At 43.0% G+C, this 21,689-nt stretch overlaps 1 protein-coding gene across 2 annotated transcripts; it reads left to right on the top strand.

Moving 5' to 3' along the window:
• The first annotated feature begins 311 nt into the window (after nt 1–311).
• Nucleotides 312–21,170, top strand: HDDC2 (HD domain containing 2). Of its 2 annotated transcripts, none has more exons than XM_079939735.1 (8): nt 312–431; nt 1,656–1,777; nt 3,659–3,761; nt 10,459–10,527; nt 14,412–14,550; nt 18,023–18,116; nt 18,766–18,885; nt 19,736–21,170. In XM_079939735.1, the coding sequence occupies exons 1-8, from the start codon at nt 360–362 to the stop codon at nt 19,782–19,784; spliced, it is 768 nt and encodes a 255-aa protein (XP_079795861.1). In that variant the 5' UTR covers nt 312–359; the 3' UTR covers nt 19,785–21,170. The 2 variants fall into 2 exon arrangements, with proteins under 2 accessions (XP_079795861.1, XP_079795862.1); XM_079939736.1 differs by lacking the exon at nt 19,736–21,170 and adding an exon at nt 18,201–18,272.
• The last annotated feature ends 519 nt before the right edge of the window (nt 21,171–21,689 follow it).

Below are 21,689 nucleotides of genomic sequence, written 5' to 3'. Positions count from 1 at the left end.
GGCACCCCAACCCCTCTGTCCCTCCCCAAGGAACTGCAATCCCTTTAAAAGTTTGATGGAGTTCAGCTGAGCGGAGTTTAGCAAACAAGTAATGCATACCTAGATGCTCCAAGTACAGTGCCTCTGCCTTGGATGGTGCAATGCCCAACTGCAGCCACTACGGCCAGGAAGGTGGAAGACTGGACAGAACAGTCGGAGAAAACCGGGGTGGGGAAATGGAGGAGGAGTAAGGAGAGGAGGAGAGGGAAGGAGGGGTAGGGAGGAAGAATGGGAGGAGCTTCAGTGGGAGGGGCTTCGGGGGGAGGAGCTTCGAGCGGCGGTCGCGCTGCTGGCTCAGACGTGTCGCGATCGGTGGCCGCATGGCTGCGCCCATCTCGGGCCGCGGGGCCCGGGACCTGCTGCAGTTCCTGCGGCTGGTGGGGCAGCTCAAGGTGAGCGGGCGCCGGGAGGGCCGCCTGGGGCCCGGGTCGCGGCTGCGCGGGGAGAGGCCGGGGCCGGCCGCGGGGCGACGAGGCTCCTGCTCCCCACCTGGCCCGAGGCCAGCCCCCTTCCTCAGTTCTCCCGGCCTCTTGGGGTCGACAGAGGAAACCCCTCCGGATGGATGCGGTCGTGCGTCCGGACCGTGGTCGGAGGAAGCAAGTGGCGGAGACTGCGTGGCCGGGCTGCTAGGGCCGACCCCAGGCCGAGAGGAGTCCGAGACGCGCTGTTTCCTGTGTCGGCCTGGCGCTCCGATGGGGCCGGCCCAGGCGGCCTTTCGAGAGGTTTCTGGAGGGGATCCGGCGCGGTGATGTGCTGGTCCCTCTGCCCGCGTCTGCCCCGAGTACTTTTGAGGCTCACGACCCCACAACCGGCCAAGTGGGAAGATCAGAACCCATTGGTCCTGCAGGGTTTAAGTGGAGTGCTTAAAATTTGTCTCACAATTACTTATAGAAATAACAAGACTTTTTTTTTTTTTTAACGGAGGATTTTATGTAGCACACACTGGAGTTACATCCCAGGGGTCCTCCTCCTGCCGGTCCACCCCTGGCCACACGTTTTGCAGAATTTCTCCAAGTTCAAAGCAGATTATCTGTTTCATGCCATTGTTTCTACAGTTCATAAAATTCTTTAGAAATGTGAACTCCCGAGTCTCACAGGATCACATCATGATCTGAGTGAAAGGAAGAGTCATGACTGGTGGGTAGCATGAAGCAGTTAGAAATGCCTTATCCTTTCTGCTTCAGAATTTGGAAGTCTGTTGCTTGTTCACGACGCTTTCACCACAGTGTTTTCTACTTGTGTCTAATGAGTTGTTTGAAGTAAAACTTAACAACTGTTATAGTTAGGAAAGATAAGATACTTTACAGTTTTGTTCTTATGTTTTAAGGACTTGTACATGATCTGTACATCAGTAAATCGGTAACACGGAGTAACTTGGGTTTTGGACTTATGTATACTTGTGAATTATTCCTCCCTCCCTCTCTCTTTCTCATTCTCTGCCCTCACTGGTTTATTTGATTCCAGCAGTTGATCATTTAGGTTAGTTAAGCGTTTTTTAATATGTACTGAAACCATGACCCAGCTTCTGTGCCCTATTCCCTGGACTTCTCTTGAAGAGCACCGTAGATAGTTAAAATACTTATTTTTATCAATTGTTTTCTGTTCATTTTTATCAGAGAGTCCCACGTACTGGCTGGGTATACAGAAATGTCCAGAAGCCAGAGAGCGTATCAGATCACATGTATAGGATGGCAGTTATGGCTCTGGTGACCAAAGATGAACATCTTAACAAAGACCGGTAAGCTGTGAACTTTGGTGCCGGTTAGGGTCTGTGGGTATGCATGACTCTTCATGACTGAGGCCTGTGTCAGATTCTTGTAGCTTAGTGTATATGTCAAGAAAAATTACTTGAGGCAAACCATACAGATTCAGGATGTGGGAAGGGGCACTATATGCTGATCACTTCAGTTGTTGTAAACTGTACTCTGGGTTTTCTCCTGGCAAGTGAAAGAGCCTACCTTGGTCTCAAGGAAACTTAAGTGTGATGTGAGGGTTTCCAGGGCCTTGAAGGTAAAGTGTCTTTTGTCTAAAATTGTATCCATACACTGTGTGTACCTTTATTTCACCCCTTTTCTGAATAGTAGCACTTATTTGTGAAGTGACTTTTTGAAATTGTATGTGCAGGAAAGAGCTGAGAAAGATATCCTCTCTCCCTTCAGTCAACCAACAAGTGTTTAAAATGCTTTTTGAGGGACTTCCCTGGTAGTCCAGTGGGTAAGACTCCACGCCCAATGCAAGGGCCCTGAGTTTGATCCCTGGGTGGGGAACTAGATCCGTCTTGAATGCCGCAACTAAGATCTGGCTCAGCCAAAATAAATAAATAAAATAAAAAATAAAATGCTTTTTGAGCACAGGACAAACTTTCCTAGCAATACAGTATAAGATAGTAAATAAAACCCAGATGAATTACACAGGCCCAGAGTGGCTTCCATACAGAGCACAAAATAAATTAAGTTAGAAAATTTAACCGAAGAGATCACCTGTTCTTGGGCGGTGTTAATGGAGGAGACAGAATCGGAGTTGACCTCTATGGTGCTGATTAGGTGGAGAAGTAGAAGACAGCACATAAAGAGAGGGCAGAGAAACCAAATCTCTGATGGTAGGAAAGTAAAGATATATTTTGGAATTGATAAGTAAATCAAATTGATTGAAACAAAGGTCCATTAGGGAGTCTCCGGAGGCCTGTTACTCTGTAGATGGCGTAGAATTTAGGAGGTTTTTGGCAGATGGTACGAGATGAGCACGGTGTCAGATGGAGAGGCTCGTAAGGACAGTCTGAGATTTGAACTAGATGAGAGAGCAGCTGCAGGCAGGGACACCTGTGAGGAGGCTGGGAGGCCTTCTTCTGCCTCGGTGATGGTGGGAACATAAAACAGACTGGCCCTCTGGGGCATTTATCTCATAAACTGCCTTTATTATTTTGATGCTGATTATCCTAATCACTCATCATTATCACTTATATCATTATCATTATAATAATTATAATAATTATAATCATTTGTTGAATAATCAACATGTTTCAGGAACATAAATTATCAAATTTAGTTTTCATACCAAAGTTAGGAAGTATTATTACCCCTTTTTACGGATGTTAAAAATGAAGGCTGCAAAACTCAGCATTTAAAGAAATTAAGTACCTTGGCAAAGGCCACACAGCTATTAGATGTTGATTGCCAGATGCAAACTCAGATCTGTCCAACTCTACCCATTTCTCTAGAAAGGGCATCATTTTGACATCTGACTAGTACATTGGGGAAATGATAGTTTTTGAATTTTGTATCAGTAAGTAAATGCTCTAACTAGATCACCTCCTGGCTTTTTAATCTAAAGTTATCAACCTTTTAAAGTGACATTTGAGAAACCAGCTATTTTTTTTTAATTCATGCTAACAATTTCCCCTGTATTCTCATGTATTGTGCTGAATATTAACTAGCAGTTTTGATTCAGAACTGTTGCAGGCTGGCAGAATATAATTACTTTAGAAAATACTGCATTAAAATAAAATACTCTGTGAGGCTGGAGAAAGAAAACTATATTATGTAACTTCAAAGTAGTACAGAGAAGGAATCTGTAGTGAATATAATTCTGTGTAATTATTCACCATTTCTTGCCTGGTCAGATGTGTACGCCTAGCCCTGGTTCATGACATGGCAGAATGCATCGTTGGGGACATAGCACCAGCAGATAACATCCCCAAAGAAGAAAAACATAGGCGAGAAGAGGTCAGTGTTGACTGTTGACTCCACAAAAGACCCCCAGAAAAACCCACTGCTGAAACAAAGCTAAGTTTATTAGACCTATTGCAGTAAGGGAGAGTACCCCTTGATGGAGTTTTAGTAGTGTCTCAGAAAGGAGGGTGAAGGGAGGGTATTTATAGAGTTTTAGGGCCTGGGCTGGAGGATGTTTGGATGCATCTTACAAGAGGAGCTACTATCTTACAAGATGGGATTGCATAGAGTTTAGGACATAATAACTTTGGGGTGGTAGGGCTGGTGAGCCAAGGTCTTAACAAGCGTCTTGAAGGGCAAGCTGTTAGTGCTTACTCTATTTTGGGTGGTTTACAATCTTACCTTCCAGAAGTAAGGATTTCTTGGAATAAGCAGTGAATTGGTTTTGCTTATTCTAAGCCTTGTTTAACACAGAGACAGGACATTTTGTTGGTTTCAGTTCTCATGGAGGGGCATAGAGGGGACCTGAACACAGAGTACAGATAGTACGGCTTTCATTAGAACAATGGAAATAGCTGGAACTTGAAGGAATTCTCCATGCTAGTTTAAGCTCTTTGGAGAGAAGTTCTATAAAGCCCAAGAATAATCATTATTATAATTAGTATTTAGTAAATTTTAAATTAGTCCTTTGATTTAGTGGTTAAAAGTACAGAAAAAAATTTTGTATTAGTAAAAAATGAATAACATCAATAAAACATTGTCTGCTGATTTGGACTCTAAAGCAGAGTCCAGGGACAAAGAGGAAGACACATTTGACACAGAGACTGGAAAATCCAGGAAGGTTTTTTTTAAAAATGCTGAATGGCTGGTTCCCAATTCAGGGATTATTGCAAGCTGCTTTTATTGTAGGCCAGAGAGATTGATCCTAAATGTCTAAGTCAACAGATCCTTCATCAAGGTGGTTTAACAGGGAAGGTGGGCTTAAATAGCTGTTCTCGGAGCTGGCGGAGGCTAGAGCTCAGTAGCCAACAGCATTTTTGCCCCTCTAGAGGCAAGAAGATCTATAAGGAATCTCAGTTTAGGAGTTCCAACACACCCTAAATTATGGTAGTAAGGGGAATAGTGTAAGGAATGTGTTCTTAGTGTAAATACAGGTCCAGAACACATGATCATCGTGACAGTCTGTGAAAAGGGAGGAGCTAAGGAAATGTTTCTCTGTAGGAGTCTAGACTGTCCTGAATAAAGAACTCCTAGGTTGACTGGCAGGATTAACACAAAAAGAAAACAATTAGCTCAAGATGCTGAGTTGCGGAGAAGAGTTAGCCCCAAACCAGAGGATGCTGGGTATTGACATATGACATAGAGAAAAAGGAGGAGGAAAAGACTCCTCAATTATATAGCACGTTTCAGGATGTACGATGGTTTCATTCAAGGGTAAATGTATACCTTGTGGAGGAGAAATCACATACTGAAGTACCAGAGGGTGACCAGAGACCTTAAAGTGACGCAAAGGAAGAAGAGAGTGTTCCCGTATCGGCACACAAGGAATGTGAGGTTCATTCCACAGAGGAGCGAGTCAGAACCTTCTGAAGAAAAAACATTCAGTAGGAAGGATCTCCAACCACTGGAGACAGAGAAAACCTACCTGTGTCCTGACAGAAGCTGAGTCCTGGCTAGTGACACCCCCCGGAGCGGGGCATAGAGGGGACTTGACACTCAGTGCTGCTTCTTCCTGGACGCCGTATGCAGGCAATGATGAAAAGCCTGCCCAGCCTCATTAAACCTCCTGGCTGCTGCCCACTGCATCTGATTTACAGGAGAATAAATATCATCAGAAGGGACAGGGGAAACATCTTAAAGAACCCCGAGTTCTTGGACAGGAAACCAAAGGCTTGGGGAGTGCTGATACTCCATTGCCTCTTCCTCTGCTAGTTAGGATTTGGGACAGAGAAAAAGATCTGGGAGGTGAACAGTTCTTTATGCAGATGGTGTTTATGAATAAGATGTGGATGTCTGAGCCATAACTTAAGATAATTAAATGAGGGTTTCTTGGCTCCTTGAGGTGGAATGCACATACTGAAAACCAGGAAGTATCATTTGCCCAGAGGCTAGCCAACGGCATCAGAAAGGCTTTAAACCAAAGTAGGAATGGGAGGAAAAATACCTGATAAAATTGGAAGGCTGATTGCCTTGGAGGAGAGTAGGTATTAAGATGAAAGGGAGAATGAAGGTGTAGAAGAGAAAATTCAGGGGGGCCAAAAGTAATACTTGTAGTCTGACTCCCCTCCTAAACAGGATAAAATAAACTTTGTATTATAACCCTAGTTGGTAAATGATGCCTGGTAGGGAACATTAAGAAGTAGTGGGATGAAGCTTGACTCTGGAATATAGCAATAGCAGGTTATATTCCTTGGCAAAGGGAAAACTTATTAAAACAGAAGGCAGAGTTATGATATATATGTACCTGAGAGTTAAAGTTGCTGAAGAACTAGAGGTTAAAAGGGGAAGAACCAAACTTTATTATGGGAGTAAACATGGCAAGATGGAGAAAGTGAAAAATACAGTGAACATTTTACAGAGTGCTTTTCCTGTGCCAGATAATGAGCACTTTATATATATATATTAACTATTTAATCCTCACAGCAATCCTTTCAGGTAGGTACCACTATTAACCCCATTTTACAGATGAGAAACCTGAAGGACAAAGAAGTAACTTGCGCAGGGTTCCACAGCTAGTAAATGGCAAGCAGGCTTTCAAACCCCATCTGAATCTACAGATTGTCATTAACTGGTGCACTCTTCAGCCTCACCAAAGGTGTGTGAGTGATGAATACTGCTTTCTGGGTGCTTGTCACAAAACTGACAGACATTTGCTGAAAGCTTCACTCAGCTCAGAACTGTAGGCAGATTCTTTTTTTTTTTTTTTTTTTTTTTTTTTTTTTGTGGTACACGGGCTTCTCACTGTTGTGGCCTCTCCCGTTGCGGAGCACAGGTTCCGGACGCGCAGGCTCAGCGGCCATGGCTCACGGGCCCAGCCGCTCCGCGGCATGTGGGATCTTCCCGGACCGGGGCATGAACCCGTGTCCCCTGCATCGTCAGGCAGACTCTCAACCACTGCGCCACCAGGGAAGCCCTGTAGGCAGATTCTTGACATGCTTTGCTAACAGGAAGAAGCTAGGGAGATTATCACTCTAAATCTGTGTGAACAAGACAAAACTCAGTTTAGAAGTGGGAGTGGCAGGGCTCACCATCAGGCAGGGCAAGTCTGACATCTGCAGCCATTTGTCCTGGACTTCAATGAAGTCGATTTCAGTGGCTCATTTGAAAAGGTAGGCATGATTCTGTGGCATATGAGGCTAAACAAGGAATAACAACTAAGAGGTCTCAAAATGCAATTCTGATTGTATAATAACAAATGATATCAATGAGTTTAGGTCCAGAAAATCATTGCTTAATTTCAGGAAGAGAACAAAAACGTATCTGTTTGCTATGGTTTGTTTTTTAAAAGACATGGTGATTTTAGTCACCAGGAAGCTTATTAATAAGTCAGTAATCATATGTGATTTCCAAAAAGCCAACTCAGCCTTGGGCTGCATTTATAGAAATAGAGCATTTGGCACGATGGAAGCTTTGGTTCCATTGTGTTTCGGGGTCAGACCACATATCAATCACTGTATTCAGTGCTGGGTGCATCGCTCTGAAGGAAATAAAGTCATCCCTTGTCACAGCAGGACTTCTGTGTTTATATTCTAAAAGTTTAATTTTGATATGTCTCTATTCCTATATGTTATTCAGTTCATTCTTTTCAAACAAAAGCAATGGGCAAACTTATGTTTCTAGAATAGTGTAGAGAAAAGTGATCTATTTATAAAGACACTATTAATTTTTGAAAGTGCAAAGTATTTTCTCAAGTATTTTGCTGAGGTTTATGAAAAAGAAACAAGGGAGAATGCAGGTGCAAAATACCCTAAATTCATACCACTAAGGCTGCTATAATGGTGCAAACCATTCAAGATGGTGATGTTAGTTACAAGAGCAGATCGTTGACACTGGCCAATATGGTTTGCTCTGGAAGTGGTTGTATTCTATAACATTTTTTTCTCCCGATAATAAATAATTATATATACAAATATTCATTTTTATTTTTATTGCTTTTTCCCATCTCACCATTTGATTTTATGTGAGACCTTTGCCACTTTTATATACCCACTTTGCCAAAAGTGGTTCTTACAACCATATTCTTTTCAAAGAGCCTAAGCTCTAGTTAGAAGAACTGGACCAGATTAAGAGGCATAGGATGAGGATAGTGAAGGAATTGGAAGCCATTTGAGAGTAGATTGCAGACCTCATGCCCCCAAAATGTGATATTTTAGAATTTTGGAGCAACATAGAAATGAAGGAAGAGATGGGAACGAGAGGGGCTCCTGGAACTTGGAGACTAAATATACATACTGAACACCCTCCATGCTCTCACTCTCTCATCTCTGCTTTTCTGTGGGTTTTGGCTCTCCAGGCTCTACTCGGGGCTTCTGTCTCCCAGCCTCTGCTGGACAACTCATACAGATGGTCCCTGAGTGGCTGGTTTGAGTTACATGGCCATCCCTTGGACCAATCACTGGTCGCAGAGATTCTGGCCCAGCTGGGCCACTGCCCACCTGTTTGACATTGTGTTTTTATGAGGGAGGAAGGCAGAAGAGCTGGGGCTATAGGCATAGTGGAAGGACTACAGGGACAATTTTCAGCTTGATGTAAGAAAGTACTTTCTACCAATGCTGCCTAAAGCCCATTTGGGTAACCTCTTGAGGTGCTAGGTTCCCACCACTGGACATGTTTGTGGAGGGAGGATAAGAAGTGCCCAGTGATGCTGCTGGATGGTTGGGCTCATTACCCTTTAACATCTCTTTTCAGTCTGTGAGTCTGTGAGCCTACGAAATGCTGCTTGTAATTTCCTTTATGTTAATAACAATATCTGCCCATTTGTGTAGTGCTTTACATTTTGCAATAAAAACATTTTAACGATAAAAAATGAACATAATGGTATACAAAAAATTTCTTTGAGGTTTGTAATTCACTGATACTTTCCTATTCTCCCCACACTCAGGTTTGTTTTGAACTCTAGTGTGCTTATGGGTGAAATTCATGCGGGCATCTTGCAGTTCATCCACAAGATGTAAAATCCATAAAACTCTTAGAGGAAAACATAGGCAGGACACTCTATGAAATAAATCACAGCAAGATCCTTTTTGACCCACCTCCTAGAGTAATGGAAATAAAAACAAAAATAAGCAAATGGGACCTAATGAAACTTAAAAGCTTTTGCACAGCAAAGGAAACCATAAACAAGACAAAAAGACAACCCTCCGAATGGGAGAAACTGTTTGCAAATGAAGCAACTGACAAAGGATTAATCTCCAAAATATACAAGCGGCTCATGCAGCTCCATATCAAAAAAAAAAAAACAACCCAATCCAAAAATGGGCATAAGACCTAAATAGACATTTCTCCAAAGAAGACATACAGATTGCCAACAGACACATGAAAGAATGCTCAACATCATTAATCATTAGAGAAATGCAAATCAAAACTACAATGAGATATCATCTCACACCAGTCAGAATGGCCATCATCAAAAAATCTACAAACAATAAATGCTGGAGAGATTGTGGAGAAAAGGGAACCCTCTTGCACTGTTGATGGGAATGTAAATTGATACAGCCACTAGGGAGAACAGTATGGAGATTCCTTAAAAAACTAAAAACAGAACTACCATATGACCCAGCAATCCCACTACTGGGCATATACCATGAGAAAACCATAATTCAAAAGGAGTCATGTATCACAATGTTCATTACAGCACTATTTACAATAGCCAGGACATGGAAGCAACCTAAGTGTCCATCGACAGATAAATGGATAAAGAAGACGTGGTACATATATACAATGGAATATTACTCAGCCATAAAAAGAAACGAATTTGAGTTATTTGTAGTAAGGTGGATGGACCTAGAGTCTGTCATACAGAGTAAAGTAAGTCAGAAAGAGAAAAACAAATACCATATGGTAACACATATATATGGAATCTAAAAAACAAAAAAAGGTTCTGATGAACTTAGGAGCAGGACAGGAATAAAGATGCAGATGTAGAGAATGGACTTGAGGACACAGGGAGGGGGAAGGGTAAGCTGGGACGAAGTGAGAGAGTGGCATGGACATATATACACTACCAAATGTAAAATAGATAGCTAGTGGGAAGCAGCCGCATAGCACAGGGAGATCAGCTCGGTGCTTTGTGACCACCTAGAGAGGTGGGATAGGGAGGGTGGGAGGGAGATGCCAGAGGGAGGGTATATGGGGATATATGTATGCGTATAGCTGATTCACTTTGTTATACAGCAGAAACTAACACAACATTGTAAAGCAATTATACTCCAATAAAGATGTAAAAAAAAAAAAGATATAAACTCCTTGGCCTCGCTTCTGATACTTCTGTAATCATTTCACACCTTCCTCATTGTCCTTATTTGTGTCTGGTGTGCTGTAGGCCACAAAATAAGTGCTCGTGAATAAATACATATGAACAAGTACATTTATTTAATGTACACAGCTGCCCTCCTTGTAAGCCTAAATATTGTCCAATATTCTGCTGCCCCTTTGGGAGTTATTTGTAAGAGTTTGAGTCCATTATTTGGCATTTGTAGATGAGTTGTTAAATGAATGTGAATATGATTAAAGTAATGATTTGATATTTCAGGAAGCTATGAAGCAGCTAACCCAGCTCCTCCCAGAGGATCTCAGAAAAGAGCTCTATGAACTTTGGGAAGTAAGTATATCTGATGGGTTGCTTTTTATTGTAACTGAATTTATATGGCTCATCAGTGTTTTATTTGACTTAGACTATCTCAGTAAGCTGTCTCCAACTTGTTGCTTTTTTGGTCGTGTCACTTTCTCACCTCCCAGCTGCTGCAGGAACTTCTCAGGACTAACAGTAATTTTTCTTCTCATTTCCCTTGTCACCATAAAGCCTGGTACGATACTGACTCACAGCCCCTGGATTTCCTGATGCATGGCTCTCATCCTCCACCCTGTCAACCTCACATTCCCCCACCCCCGTCTCTGGTCCTTGAAAGGAATGTAGGCTTTGGGGTAGTTCAGAACTGGGTTCCCACCTCACTCACCACTTCCTGGCTCAGTGACCTTGGGCTCCTTCCCCTCCCTGAGTCAGTTGTCCATCTCTGAAACCATTAAGGGGTGCTAGGACTGAGTGAGGTCAAGGCCAGCTGCTGCCATGGAGCCCAGCGCAGAACGTGGGCTCTGTGGGTGCTCAGTCCCTCCCTGGTGCTGTTTTCCAGCAGTGAAGAGAAAACGACAAACAAACCCTGCCTACTGCAGTTTCTCACTCCCCTCCAGCCCCACTGACCCTCCCTTGCCTGAGCCTCTAGCCCCACCCCTTACGCTTGGGTAGCCCTGCCTCTCACTCTCACTTTTCACGTTTCCTTCAAAGCCCTGCTCCCTCCTCCTGTCTTCTGAACCTGACCTTCCACCTTTTCTTTCACCCCCTAAAACTTATATGTACCTCCAAATAAGACCTTATTTGGAACTAGGATTCTTACAGAGGTAATCAAGTTAAAATGAGGTCATTTGTGTGGGGTGCTTTTCCAATATGACTGGTGTCCTTATAAAAAGGGGAGTTTGGATGTAGAGACACACATATTGGAAGAATACCATGTGAGCATGAAGAAGGCCATCTGTAAGCCAAGGACAGAGGCCTGGAGCAGTTCCTTCCCTCACAGCCCTCAGAAGGAACCAACCCTGCAAATACCTTGATTTCCAATTCCCAGCCTCCAGAACTGGGAGATAATAAATTTCTGTTGCTTAAGCCACCCGGTTTGTGGTACTTTTTACAGCAGCCTTAGAAAACTAATTTTCTCTCTCTTTCTTCCTCTTTCCCTGATTCTGTGCAGTGGCTACTTTATTATATTCTTCGTTATTTTTTAATTATCTCTATATTCTCTCTGTTTGGCTCTTTACTGTATCTGTTAGAGTTTTGTACAGTTATAGCTGAAAGAAAGCCTGTTTCCAGCTCCCTTATTTTATAGATAAGAAGACTGGAGACTAAAGAGTTTTGCCTTCCCCAAGGTCTCTTAGCCAGCTGGTGACAAAGCAAGGCCACAAGCCTGCCTCCTAACTCAGCGTTTTCTTTATGTCGTTACGCTGTATGTTAATTAATTGAACAAGCATTTATAGTTCTTATGTATTCATGATACTATGTCAGTTACTTACTATTAATTGTAAGAGACCCTGGGTTTCCAGGGGCTGCTGTAACAAATTACCACGAACTCGGATGGCTTAAAACAACAATGTATTGTCTCACAGTTTTGGAGGCCAGAAGTCCAAATCAAGGTGCTGGCAGGGCCATGCTCCCTGAAGGCTCTGGGAGAGGATCCTTCCTTCCCTCTCCCTAGCTTCCTGTGAATGCGTCTTCCAGCTTTGACATCCTTGCCTTCTGAATACATTGTTCAAGTCTCTGCCTCCTTAGTCAGGTGATGTTCTTCCTGTGTCTGTATCTGTGCCCAGATTTCCCTCTCGTAAGGATGTCGGTCATTGGGTTGAGGTCCATGCTAATCCATTATGACTTTATCTTAATTTGATTACATCTGCAAAGACTCTATTTCCAAATAAGGTTACATTCGCGCATTACAGGTAGACATGATTTTGTGGGAACGCCATTCAACAGAGAACACAGACTCTCATATTAACTTATGCATGTTTTAGATTCATGTACATTGGCTTCAATACCAGATTTCCAAGGTTCAAATTACTGGCTCCTCTGTTTACTAGCTATGTGATCTTGGGCGACTTACTGAACCTCTCTGTCTCAATTTCCTCATCTATAAAATGCTACTAATAGTAGTATACCTATTTTATAGGGTTGCGTGGCAATCAAATGAATATATGTAAAGCAGTTAGAATATTGCCTGACACATAGTACACTCTGTTTTTCTGTCTCCAGTCCATATGTTCTGATTTTGATTTAAGAAAATAGGGTCACTCTGTACGCAGGGAACTGAGTACTGGTTACATAGAAAATGGCAGTTGATCGATTTCTGAAACGTTAATCACTGCTATTCACAACTGTAAATAGCTGTCAGCCCACAGGGTCACATCTAGTTAAAGCAATTAGATATCCTCGATTATAATTTATCTTTTACCATAGAAGTGTGAAGTCAAATTTTAGTAAGTCAAGGGAAAACATTTTCATTTTTTTCCTCGAAGTATCACAGAAAGATATCCGCCCTACCACCTGCATTTTGCTTTAAAGAAATAACCCTTGGAATCCCGAGGCAAAGCAAGAGGTGCTCCCTGCCATATGCTGAATGCCTGGCACACTCACCTGCCCTTGGATTGTTTCCCAACATACAGCTGAAGATACTGTTGGGTTAACAAGTACCCCTTAAAAAAGCCTCTCTCTGTTCTATCCTTTGAAGCACAAGTGCAGTATTTTGGTGGGGAGTTTGATATACAGCAACATGAGGGTCCTGGGTCCCAGAGGGAGAGTCACTAGGAGGTAGGAAAGTGGAACACATAAAAGACAACTTTATATAGTCAATACTTCATGTAGGGCCAATCTTTCCCCAAGGGAGAGGGAGGTAACCTTTGATCTTCCTCTCCTTTCCTCTCTTTCTCTTTCCTTTGGTCCTCCATGTTGAGAACCTGGAACTTGTATCTCTTTCCTGCTTGAAATCCTCATCCTTCTGTTGTTCTGAAAACCCCAGTCAGAGCTGCATCTAATAAAAACCAAGAAATCTTCAGTGATTCACATCACATCACCCTGCTGAGAAAGCATGACAGGTTCATTATCTGAACACATCTAGGGTGGAATTACAAATGAGAACTTGGCAGGGAAATCAGTTGGGAATACTTTGGTCTTAATAGAAGAATGGTTCTGTATAGTATTAATTGGGACTGGTGGTTTTGTGACATGTGTCATGCACTATGAAGCAGACTGCCTCTTATTTCTGGTCTGCACTGAGGAGGGAGGGAACAAAGGGAAGAGGAAAGGTAAAAAAGCCACACCCCGTCCACTACCTTCACCGCCTCCCTGCCACCAACACATGCACATACCCATGGCATGAAGAGTTCTCAGACCCTGGCTGTATCCTCAAGAGTCATAACCCGGAGGGACTTGATTAACTCCTCCCTATTTGGAAAGCAGGGACAGAGATTTTCATTGTAGAGTGGTAACCGAAATTAAATGAGAAAGCTAGAAATTCACTTCAAAAGGAAAAGGAAACGCGACATTAAATGGAGAGGGAAATAATTTGAGAAGCATACGATGAAATATTAGCTTGAAGTTGAAAAGACCTGCTCTACTCAGGTGGATTAAAGAATAATGATCTTGAAGATAAGTTACTAAACAGGAAGGAAAATGCTTGGAAGTGTCCATGTGAACACATGAGGCCTCGCAGGCATCGGGTGGAATAGATGGAGCTGTGAGCACCGCCTTCCCACATACAGCGCCGCCGTTAAGCTGTGGAGTTGCAGGTGACTAGTCTCTGTGATGGGTTTGTATGCAGTGGAGAAATGTGGCCAGTGCAGAATGTGCTTTTAGCTGTGACTCTGATTTCAGGTACCAGAATGAGAGTTTTCCTGGAATAACCTATCATGCAGCCCTAATCATGTGGCTTTAATTGTCCCTTTACTTAGGAATATGAGACCCAATCTAGTGCAGAAGCTAAATTTGTGAAGCAGCTGGACCAATGTGAAATGATTCTTCAGGCATCTGAATATGAAGACCTTGAGAACAAACCTGGGAGACTGCAGGACTTCTACAATTCCACAGCAGGTACGCAATGCTGCTTTCAATAAGCATCACTTTAGTTTGGCTTAATTTACTCCTAGTGTATAAATGGTAGTCATAACATTATATTATATGTCCACTGTTGTTACCCTCCTCTGACACTTTCGTATGGAGCATCTAAGAAGCAAATGGTGGGGTTTATGGTATGAGGTGACCTAGTGCACAAGAGCATTGCCGCCCTGGAGTCTGAGCACCAGGTTCACATCACACATACTAGCTGTGTGCTTCCAGGCAGTCTCCTGACCTCTCTGAAAAATGGAAATCATAATACCCTACTTAAGACATAGGCTGGTTTTGAAATTCAAGAGAGATAATGTATGTCAAATGCATTATAATATGTAAGTGCTTTATAGATGTCAGGTCATGTTAAGGTGGAGGTAGAAATAGAGACTCAAAAAGAGAAAACTCCAAACAGCTGAAGTCACCGTCGTCATTATAGCTCTTCAGAGCACAGGCCTAAAGTCAGACTGCATGGGTTTGAATCCTGGTTCTGCCACATACAATTTACGTAACTTCCAGTAAATTAATACTTAACCTAGCTCTGGGCCTTCGTTTCCTTATTTTTAACTTGAGGATAATTACAAAATCTACTTTATAGGGTTATTTGAGGATATATATGTGAAGTGCTTAGAATAATGGCTGGCAATAAGCCTTAGCTATCTTCTTTTTTTTTTTTTTTTTTTGCGGTACGCAGGCCTCTCACTGTTGTGGCCTCTCCCGTTGCGGAGCACAGGCTCTGGATGCACAGGCTCAGCGGCCATGGCTCACGGGCCCAGCCGCTCCGCGGCATGTGTAGATCTTCCCGGGCCGGGGCACGAACCTGCGTCCCCTGCGTTGGCAGGCGGACTCCCAACCACTGCGCCACCAGGGAAGCCCGCTATCTTCATTTTGATTCAGCTTCTAGAGTGAGGCACCAGGTGCACTGACCGCCGGTGTTCATGTTGCTCCCTGGAGTAGAACTCCATCTCTCTTCCCTGGGAGTTCTTCAGGCTCAGCTCAGCCTCCATCTCCCCTGAGAATACTGTTAGCGATGATTTTGGGGGGACCTCTCTGGACCCTTTTGTGACCTCATCAAGTAGAGGAAAGTCCCAGCTCCAAAATATGCTCCAAACTATGATTTGCATTGTAATGAAGTTGATGTGATTTTCCTTCTTTCTTTTCCAGCCCCACTACCTCTGCCCTAGACAAGGCCCTCATTATTTCTGTATTGAACTGTTGTTATAACCACCTAATTTAATCTGCGAGGCTCATGAGTTCATCCTGCATGTCTCAGTGCTTTCCTCCTTTGTAGATATAGGTATCATCACCTCTTGTTTTTTAAACGTTTGCGGCTTTCCTCTTCCTTAAAAATAAAATCTTGACAATTTTTAAGTCATCTGAACAGCTCTGCAGGCTAAGGCCACTCAGCTGTCTGGTTTCCTCTCCTAATCTTCCCTGTCACAGCTGAGCGTTCCCTTCTTTTTGCTCAATCTGCCTTCGGTCTGCAGCTTGCCTTAGCGTTGTCACAGTCTGACTTGCATTCTCCGTAATGATGTTCCTCGTTGGGTTTCTTTCCAAAACGCCACTTGCCCACCCCACCCTATCGTAAGCTGTTTGAGGGCTGAGACCAACCAGCTTTGTCTTATCTGTCCTCGATATAGGTGATGCTCAAAATGTTTGACTTTGGTTCAGTGGAATAATGTTGTAAACCAGGGGTCAGCCAACTATAGCCCGTGGGCCTAACTGGCTGCTGCTTGTTTCTATCAATAAAGCTTTACTGAAACAGCCATGCTCTTTCTTTCTCTGTTGTCTATACTGTTTTCATGCTACAGCAGCAGAGCTCAGTAGTTGGCAGCAAAGACCAAATAGTTCACAAAACCTAAAATATTTACTATCTGACTCTTCACACGAAAAAAGGTTTGACCAATGATTGGGTTACTAGATAGCATATTTCCCCAATGAGGTAATAAAGTATGTCATGTTTATGTTGTTCTTTGCATTTTAATACTATTATCTTCTATTTTGGTACATTTCACAATGAAAAACAGAAAATGAAACATGAGAATACTAGTACAATCAAAAACTATGGGAGCTGGAAGGTCATCTGGTTTAAACTCCACATTTTATTGCGGAAGAAACTTGAGCCTGGAAAGAGGGTGATGTGCGCACAGCTGATGAGATTAAAATTCACTGCACTTTCCACTGTGGTGCACTATTTCTAGTAAAAAATTAGTAAACTTAAACAGTGTAAATGATGTAAGAAATGGTTTCTTCCTATTTCTTGCCCTGGTTTGGACCAGGGTAGTAATGGTAGAAAAAGTAAGAAGTCAGATTCTGGATATATTTTGAGTATAGAGTCGACAGGATTTGTGTATGGGGTGTTTATAAGAGGAGTCTGAGGATTTTGGACTTTCCACTAGACAGGAAAGATGGGGGGAAGAATAGGTTTGGAGGAAGAAAATCAGGGGTCCCAGAAGCCAAGGGAAGAAAGTGTTTCAAGAGGGCAGGAGTAGCTGTCGGATTTAGCAACATGGAGCTGATCGGTGTCCTTGGTAAAAGCAGTTTTGGTGGAATGACGTTAAGTCTGACAGCACGACTCTTACACCGTGGGGCAGAGGATGGCCTGGAAGCAACGAGGAGTGTGGAGGACAAGCCCTGGCCTGGTGGTAGGAGCTGCATGAGACAGAAGACAGCCACGGGTGGAGGGGCTGCAGAGAAAGCTGTATCCTCAGGACGAGTAGGTGTCAGTTAGGGCAAGAAAGTGAAGGGGACGTTCAGAGAAGAGATTGAGCACAGCGAATCAATGGAATAGAGTTAACTGTGGAATGAAGCGCAAGCAACAAAAGACACTGGCAAGAGAAGACAGTCAGGGAAGAAGGGACGGTGGGTTTAACCATCCCCCGCCCACCACGTGCTAGCCACCACCCACCTAAGATAGCTCGGAGCTTGGTTGCTGCCCAGGGCAGAAGCCCAGAGGGGCCAAGGAGCCAGGAAGACAGCACAGACTAGCTGGTTTCATTGTAGATGTTTGCACTCTTGTTTGCATCCTGGGACAGCCCAGACCCCCTGGTCTTCCTATCAGTCTTTTTATATGTAGGTGCATTGTTCCCCACAACTAACTGCAGATTCAGAATGGACAGCGATTGTTCTCAGTTCTCTGGACTCCATCCTCCCTGAGTTTCCCTGGAGTTCCTGGTAGGAGTACTCAGAGGCTGCCTGGTGAGGTTTTCCCCAGGTCTGCCTGAGCTGTAGTTCTTTGCCTGATTCTCATGCTTACGCTTGATAGCATCTGGGGTGACTAGCGTAAGCTCCGAGTGGTTGCGTTTGGCCTCTCTCCAGGACCTGGAATCTTACTCTGCGTTGGAGTGAAGTATGGGTCAGATCACAGAATCGGGCTCCTGACAAGCCCTAGGATCCAGCTGGAGAAACTGATGTATTCACTTGTCATTATCTTTTTCCCTATCTTCTTGCATTGCAGGAAAATTCAGTCACCCTGAGATAGCCCAGCTTGTTTCTGAACTTGAGGCACAAAGAAACGCTAACATAGCTGCCGCCGCCAGTGAGCCACACTCGTGAGATGCACTCCTGTAACAAACATTTTATTTTTCTGTTTCATGGTATTGTGTTTTGCCACTGTTGGTCTGTTGATTCCCCAGATGCGAGTCTGTTTATTTTCAATTGCCTGGACTCCAGCAAGAAACGTGATAAAATTTGGACAGTAAAAGAAGGTACAGAACAGGGTGTGGTCCTGAAAAGGCCATGGATGAAGACTTGGAGGGTGGGGGGCTTTTTATGAACTGAGTAAATAAATTTTTAAAACCTTAAACTTTGGAATATTTATTACTGATTTTAAGTCATCTTATTCTGAGGTAATAACCTACCTCCCTGAAGGCCAGATTCGTTGAACAAGAGAAAATTTAATTATGATTGCTCTTAAGAAGATTCTTCAGCTGGCTTAGTGATAAGGATCCAGGAAAGACAAAAGTATCATAATGCATTCTCCCATCAGATGAGATGCTGCTTTATTCAGATGCTGCAGCCAGATTTTTAATTCACTATGATCTGCTTTAGGCCCCTGATCATAGACTTGTAAACCTGGTAACTGGTTCTGCCCCTGCCCCCGTCAGTCCTTTCTGTCATTTGGGGATATAAATCTGGGCATGCGATCTCAAATGGCATTTCTCCTCCTCTGTTTTCTCCTGGCTGATTTATATTCTTCAGACCGACCTTGATTATAAGATATTTATCACCAGAGAAATATATGCGTTATTACTGGGTCACGGGACCTTATGGAGAGGACACATCAGACCCGACTTCTTCCCCTCATCTCCCTAGCATAGGGTAAGTAATCTGCCCGCTTGCCTTTACATGTTGCACAGCCACTGAATGGTGAGGAAGGGAAGGCTATCCATGCAGACCTGCTCAGTAGTTTGGTGGGAGCATGATGCCTGTCCCTTTAATTCAAATGTCAGTTTCCATTTGAAGAAGGCCTAAAAAGGCTGGCATGGTGAGAATCCTAGGCACCGTTTCTTTGGAAACTTTGCAGTATCCATGGATACCCAATCTGCCGGAAGCAAGGTGCATGATCTCTTTAGGAGCAACACAAACGTGTACATAGAGCTGATCTGCATTGAAAAGAGCAGTGCTGCTCTGCACTGAGATGCTGTTGCGTCACAGCAACAGTATGTAAAAAGCAGTAAATAGTTGAAAGTCAGCAAAGTCTGGTTATTCACTGGAGATACGGTTTAGAAGAAACCAACTATATCTATCAGTGTTTTGGAGTTTTTTCTCCTGGCATGAAAACATACACACAAAATAACCCTTGATAAAGTTCAAATATTTGTAACCAGAAGATCTCTGTGGCCCTGGAGTTTTATTTGGGTTGTTTGCCTGTTGTAATTTTCATAAATCCACACAGAGACTCTCGAAGTCTTTACTGGGTCAGACTTAATACTGGTCACAATCATTATCTCAGTTTTCCATTTACCTACCAAATGAGGGTTCACACTTAGTCCTAAACCTTCCTTATTGGGCTAATATATTTAAAAACAGAAAATGTAATGGTGTTATAAATAAAATATCCTTTAATAAGGACAAAATGAAGATCAGTAAAAGAAGATAGCTATTGCATTCACCAGCCGATGTCTACAAATAGTTAAGCATTATCAATCTAATGTTTTTTTCTTCTTAGATACCTGTGCTACTTGTCTGGAATTGGTCTTCTGAATAACAAACCCTAGAACTATGTTGCCGAGTAAATAATTATTCTTGGGTTGAACTGTTGGTTCGCAGACCGGCTCCCCTACGCGGAGGGCAAGGCGAGACTGCAGAAGAGGCAGCCACTCCAGCTTAGTAGGTGGCCAGTTCATAAGCAAGGCAACTTACATATGCAGCTTGTCAGGGGCGGCCTCAAGACAAGATCTCTGCACTCGTCTGTCAGACTCTTGAGTTTATATAGAAGCTTTAACTGGCTTCAGTCAGTCATGTGTACCGTCCAGATGGTCTCAACCATTGCCGTCACAAGGCAGCTTCCTGAAACAGCTCCTAGTGTGGGAATGGTAGGTGGAACACACATTACACGCACAGCGATGGGGGTGAGTAGCCTCCAATTGCCTGGGCCCGGCTCTCTGGTCAGCTGGTGGTCACATCCTCCTGATGACCTCCAACATGAACTCAACAAAAACAATTCCTTGTTACCTCTTGGTAATGAGGAAGAGACTACCCCGCACTCAAAAAGAGGAGCAGCTGGAAGGGTTGGTCTGCAGGGGGCACCTCAGGCTAGTTCTCCCTGCCTGGTCCCTGGGGCTGATCCGGGTCGGGTGGAGGTGGGGGTGGTTCTATCTCCAAAACAGTTCCTTCTTTTCCCATTGTCTGTGGGCTACCATTTCCCTAGCTCTTACGTAATTCTCAATGCCCTTATATCTGACAAATACTAATTCTAACAGAATGGCCAACCTGTTCGTCTTAAAATCTTGTAACGTATGCTCTGGGATAAATGACTAACGAAGTGCCTTGGGAAGAGCATCCTCTGTACCCAGCATTTTTATTTAAGTAACTTGCCAGTCTTTATTAGACAAAGTGAGATTGGGGATGATTTCTATGGGAGACTTAGGATTATGTTACTTGTGGTTTGCCTTGATATATATATTCTTTATGGTAGAAACTGAAAGTCAAGTAGAAATGCAGAATAAAGAATTTTACCATTCTTAAATAAAGATTATCAAAAGTAACCGTAAGACTTTGCCAAATATAGTTTGAAATTATATTTGAACGCCAGGTTTGAAGAAGTTGCTTTACATGTCATATTTAAATCACTTTTTAACCTTATCACCACCTTCCTTTATTGTACCCATCCACACTCCAATTTAATAAAAAGGGAGAGGAGAGGCTTGGGGTTAAAGTTCACAACCTTATGCACCATTTTACAGTGAAGTTCAACAACTTTCAAGCTGATGGGTAAGTTTGGAACAATGCACTGTGGCAGAAGAGCCGCTTAGATTCCCAGAGTTCTCTTCACGTTGACCACTGTACGTGGCATGGCTTATCAGGACAGTTTGTTCTGTTGTCTATGGTTCAAGAGCAGATTTATAAGAAAATGTGTAATTTAGGGAAAGATACAGATTGCTTTGCTGACATGACCTACCAATAGTCATAGTCTATGAGATTTGAGTTTAAGATAAATTTGCAGTGTAAATTTCTGAATATTTTCCATCAAAGCAACAGGATTTTAAAAGTAATGAATGGTTAAATTACAGAATGGCTTACTTAAAAACAGTTTATTTTGTAATCACAATTCACATTGGAGTTTTCAATTATTGAGATGCATTTTTGGTATCATACATGTTGTGGCATTTCGTATACTTGGCTGGCCTGACCTGAAGTCGTTTTGATTTGTTAGAAAAAGGCTATGTTCATTGCGTGCAAATACTGTTCAGTACTTGTGGAACACTTTAAACTACTGCATGTGAACTAAGCCCAGCTGGACAAAATAGGGCAACTCAGCGGCCAGTCAAGTTGGGACATACTTGCCTATGCAAAGTCAGGGAGACACGAGCAGCTCCTGAGTGAGTAAGCAGTGAGAAGATGAGACCTACCAACCAAAAACTGATTTAATTATTCTACTCACACATCCGATGACAAAATGA

Source organism: Stenella coeruleoalba (genome assembly GCF_951394435.1).
Source record: "Stenella coeruleoalba genome assembly, chromosome: 12".
NCBI lineage: Eukaryota > Metazoa > Chordata > Mammalia > Artiodactyla > Delphinidae > Stenella > Stenella coeruleoalba.
The sequence above is the reverse complement of the archived record's forward strand: the minus strand, read 5'-3'. Positions and strand labels throughout refer to the sequence as shown.

Coding starts and splice junctions, on each gene's coding strand:
- HDDC2 (XM_079939735.1), top strand. CDS start 360: ATGGCTGCGCCCATCTCGGGCCGCGGGGCCCGGGACCTGCTGCAGTTC. Junction 1,778..3,658: donor GAACATCTTAACAAAGACCG/GTAAGCTGTGAA, acceptor TTGCCTGGTCAG/ATGTGTACGCCTAGCCCTGG. Junction 3,762..10,458: donor AAAAACATAGGCGAGAAGAG/GTCAGTGTTGAC, acceptor TTGATATTTCAG/GAAGCTATGAAGCAGCTAAC.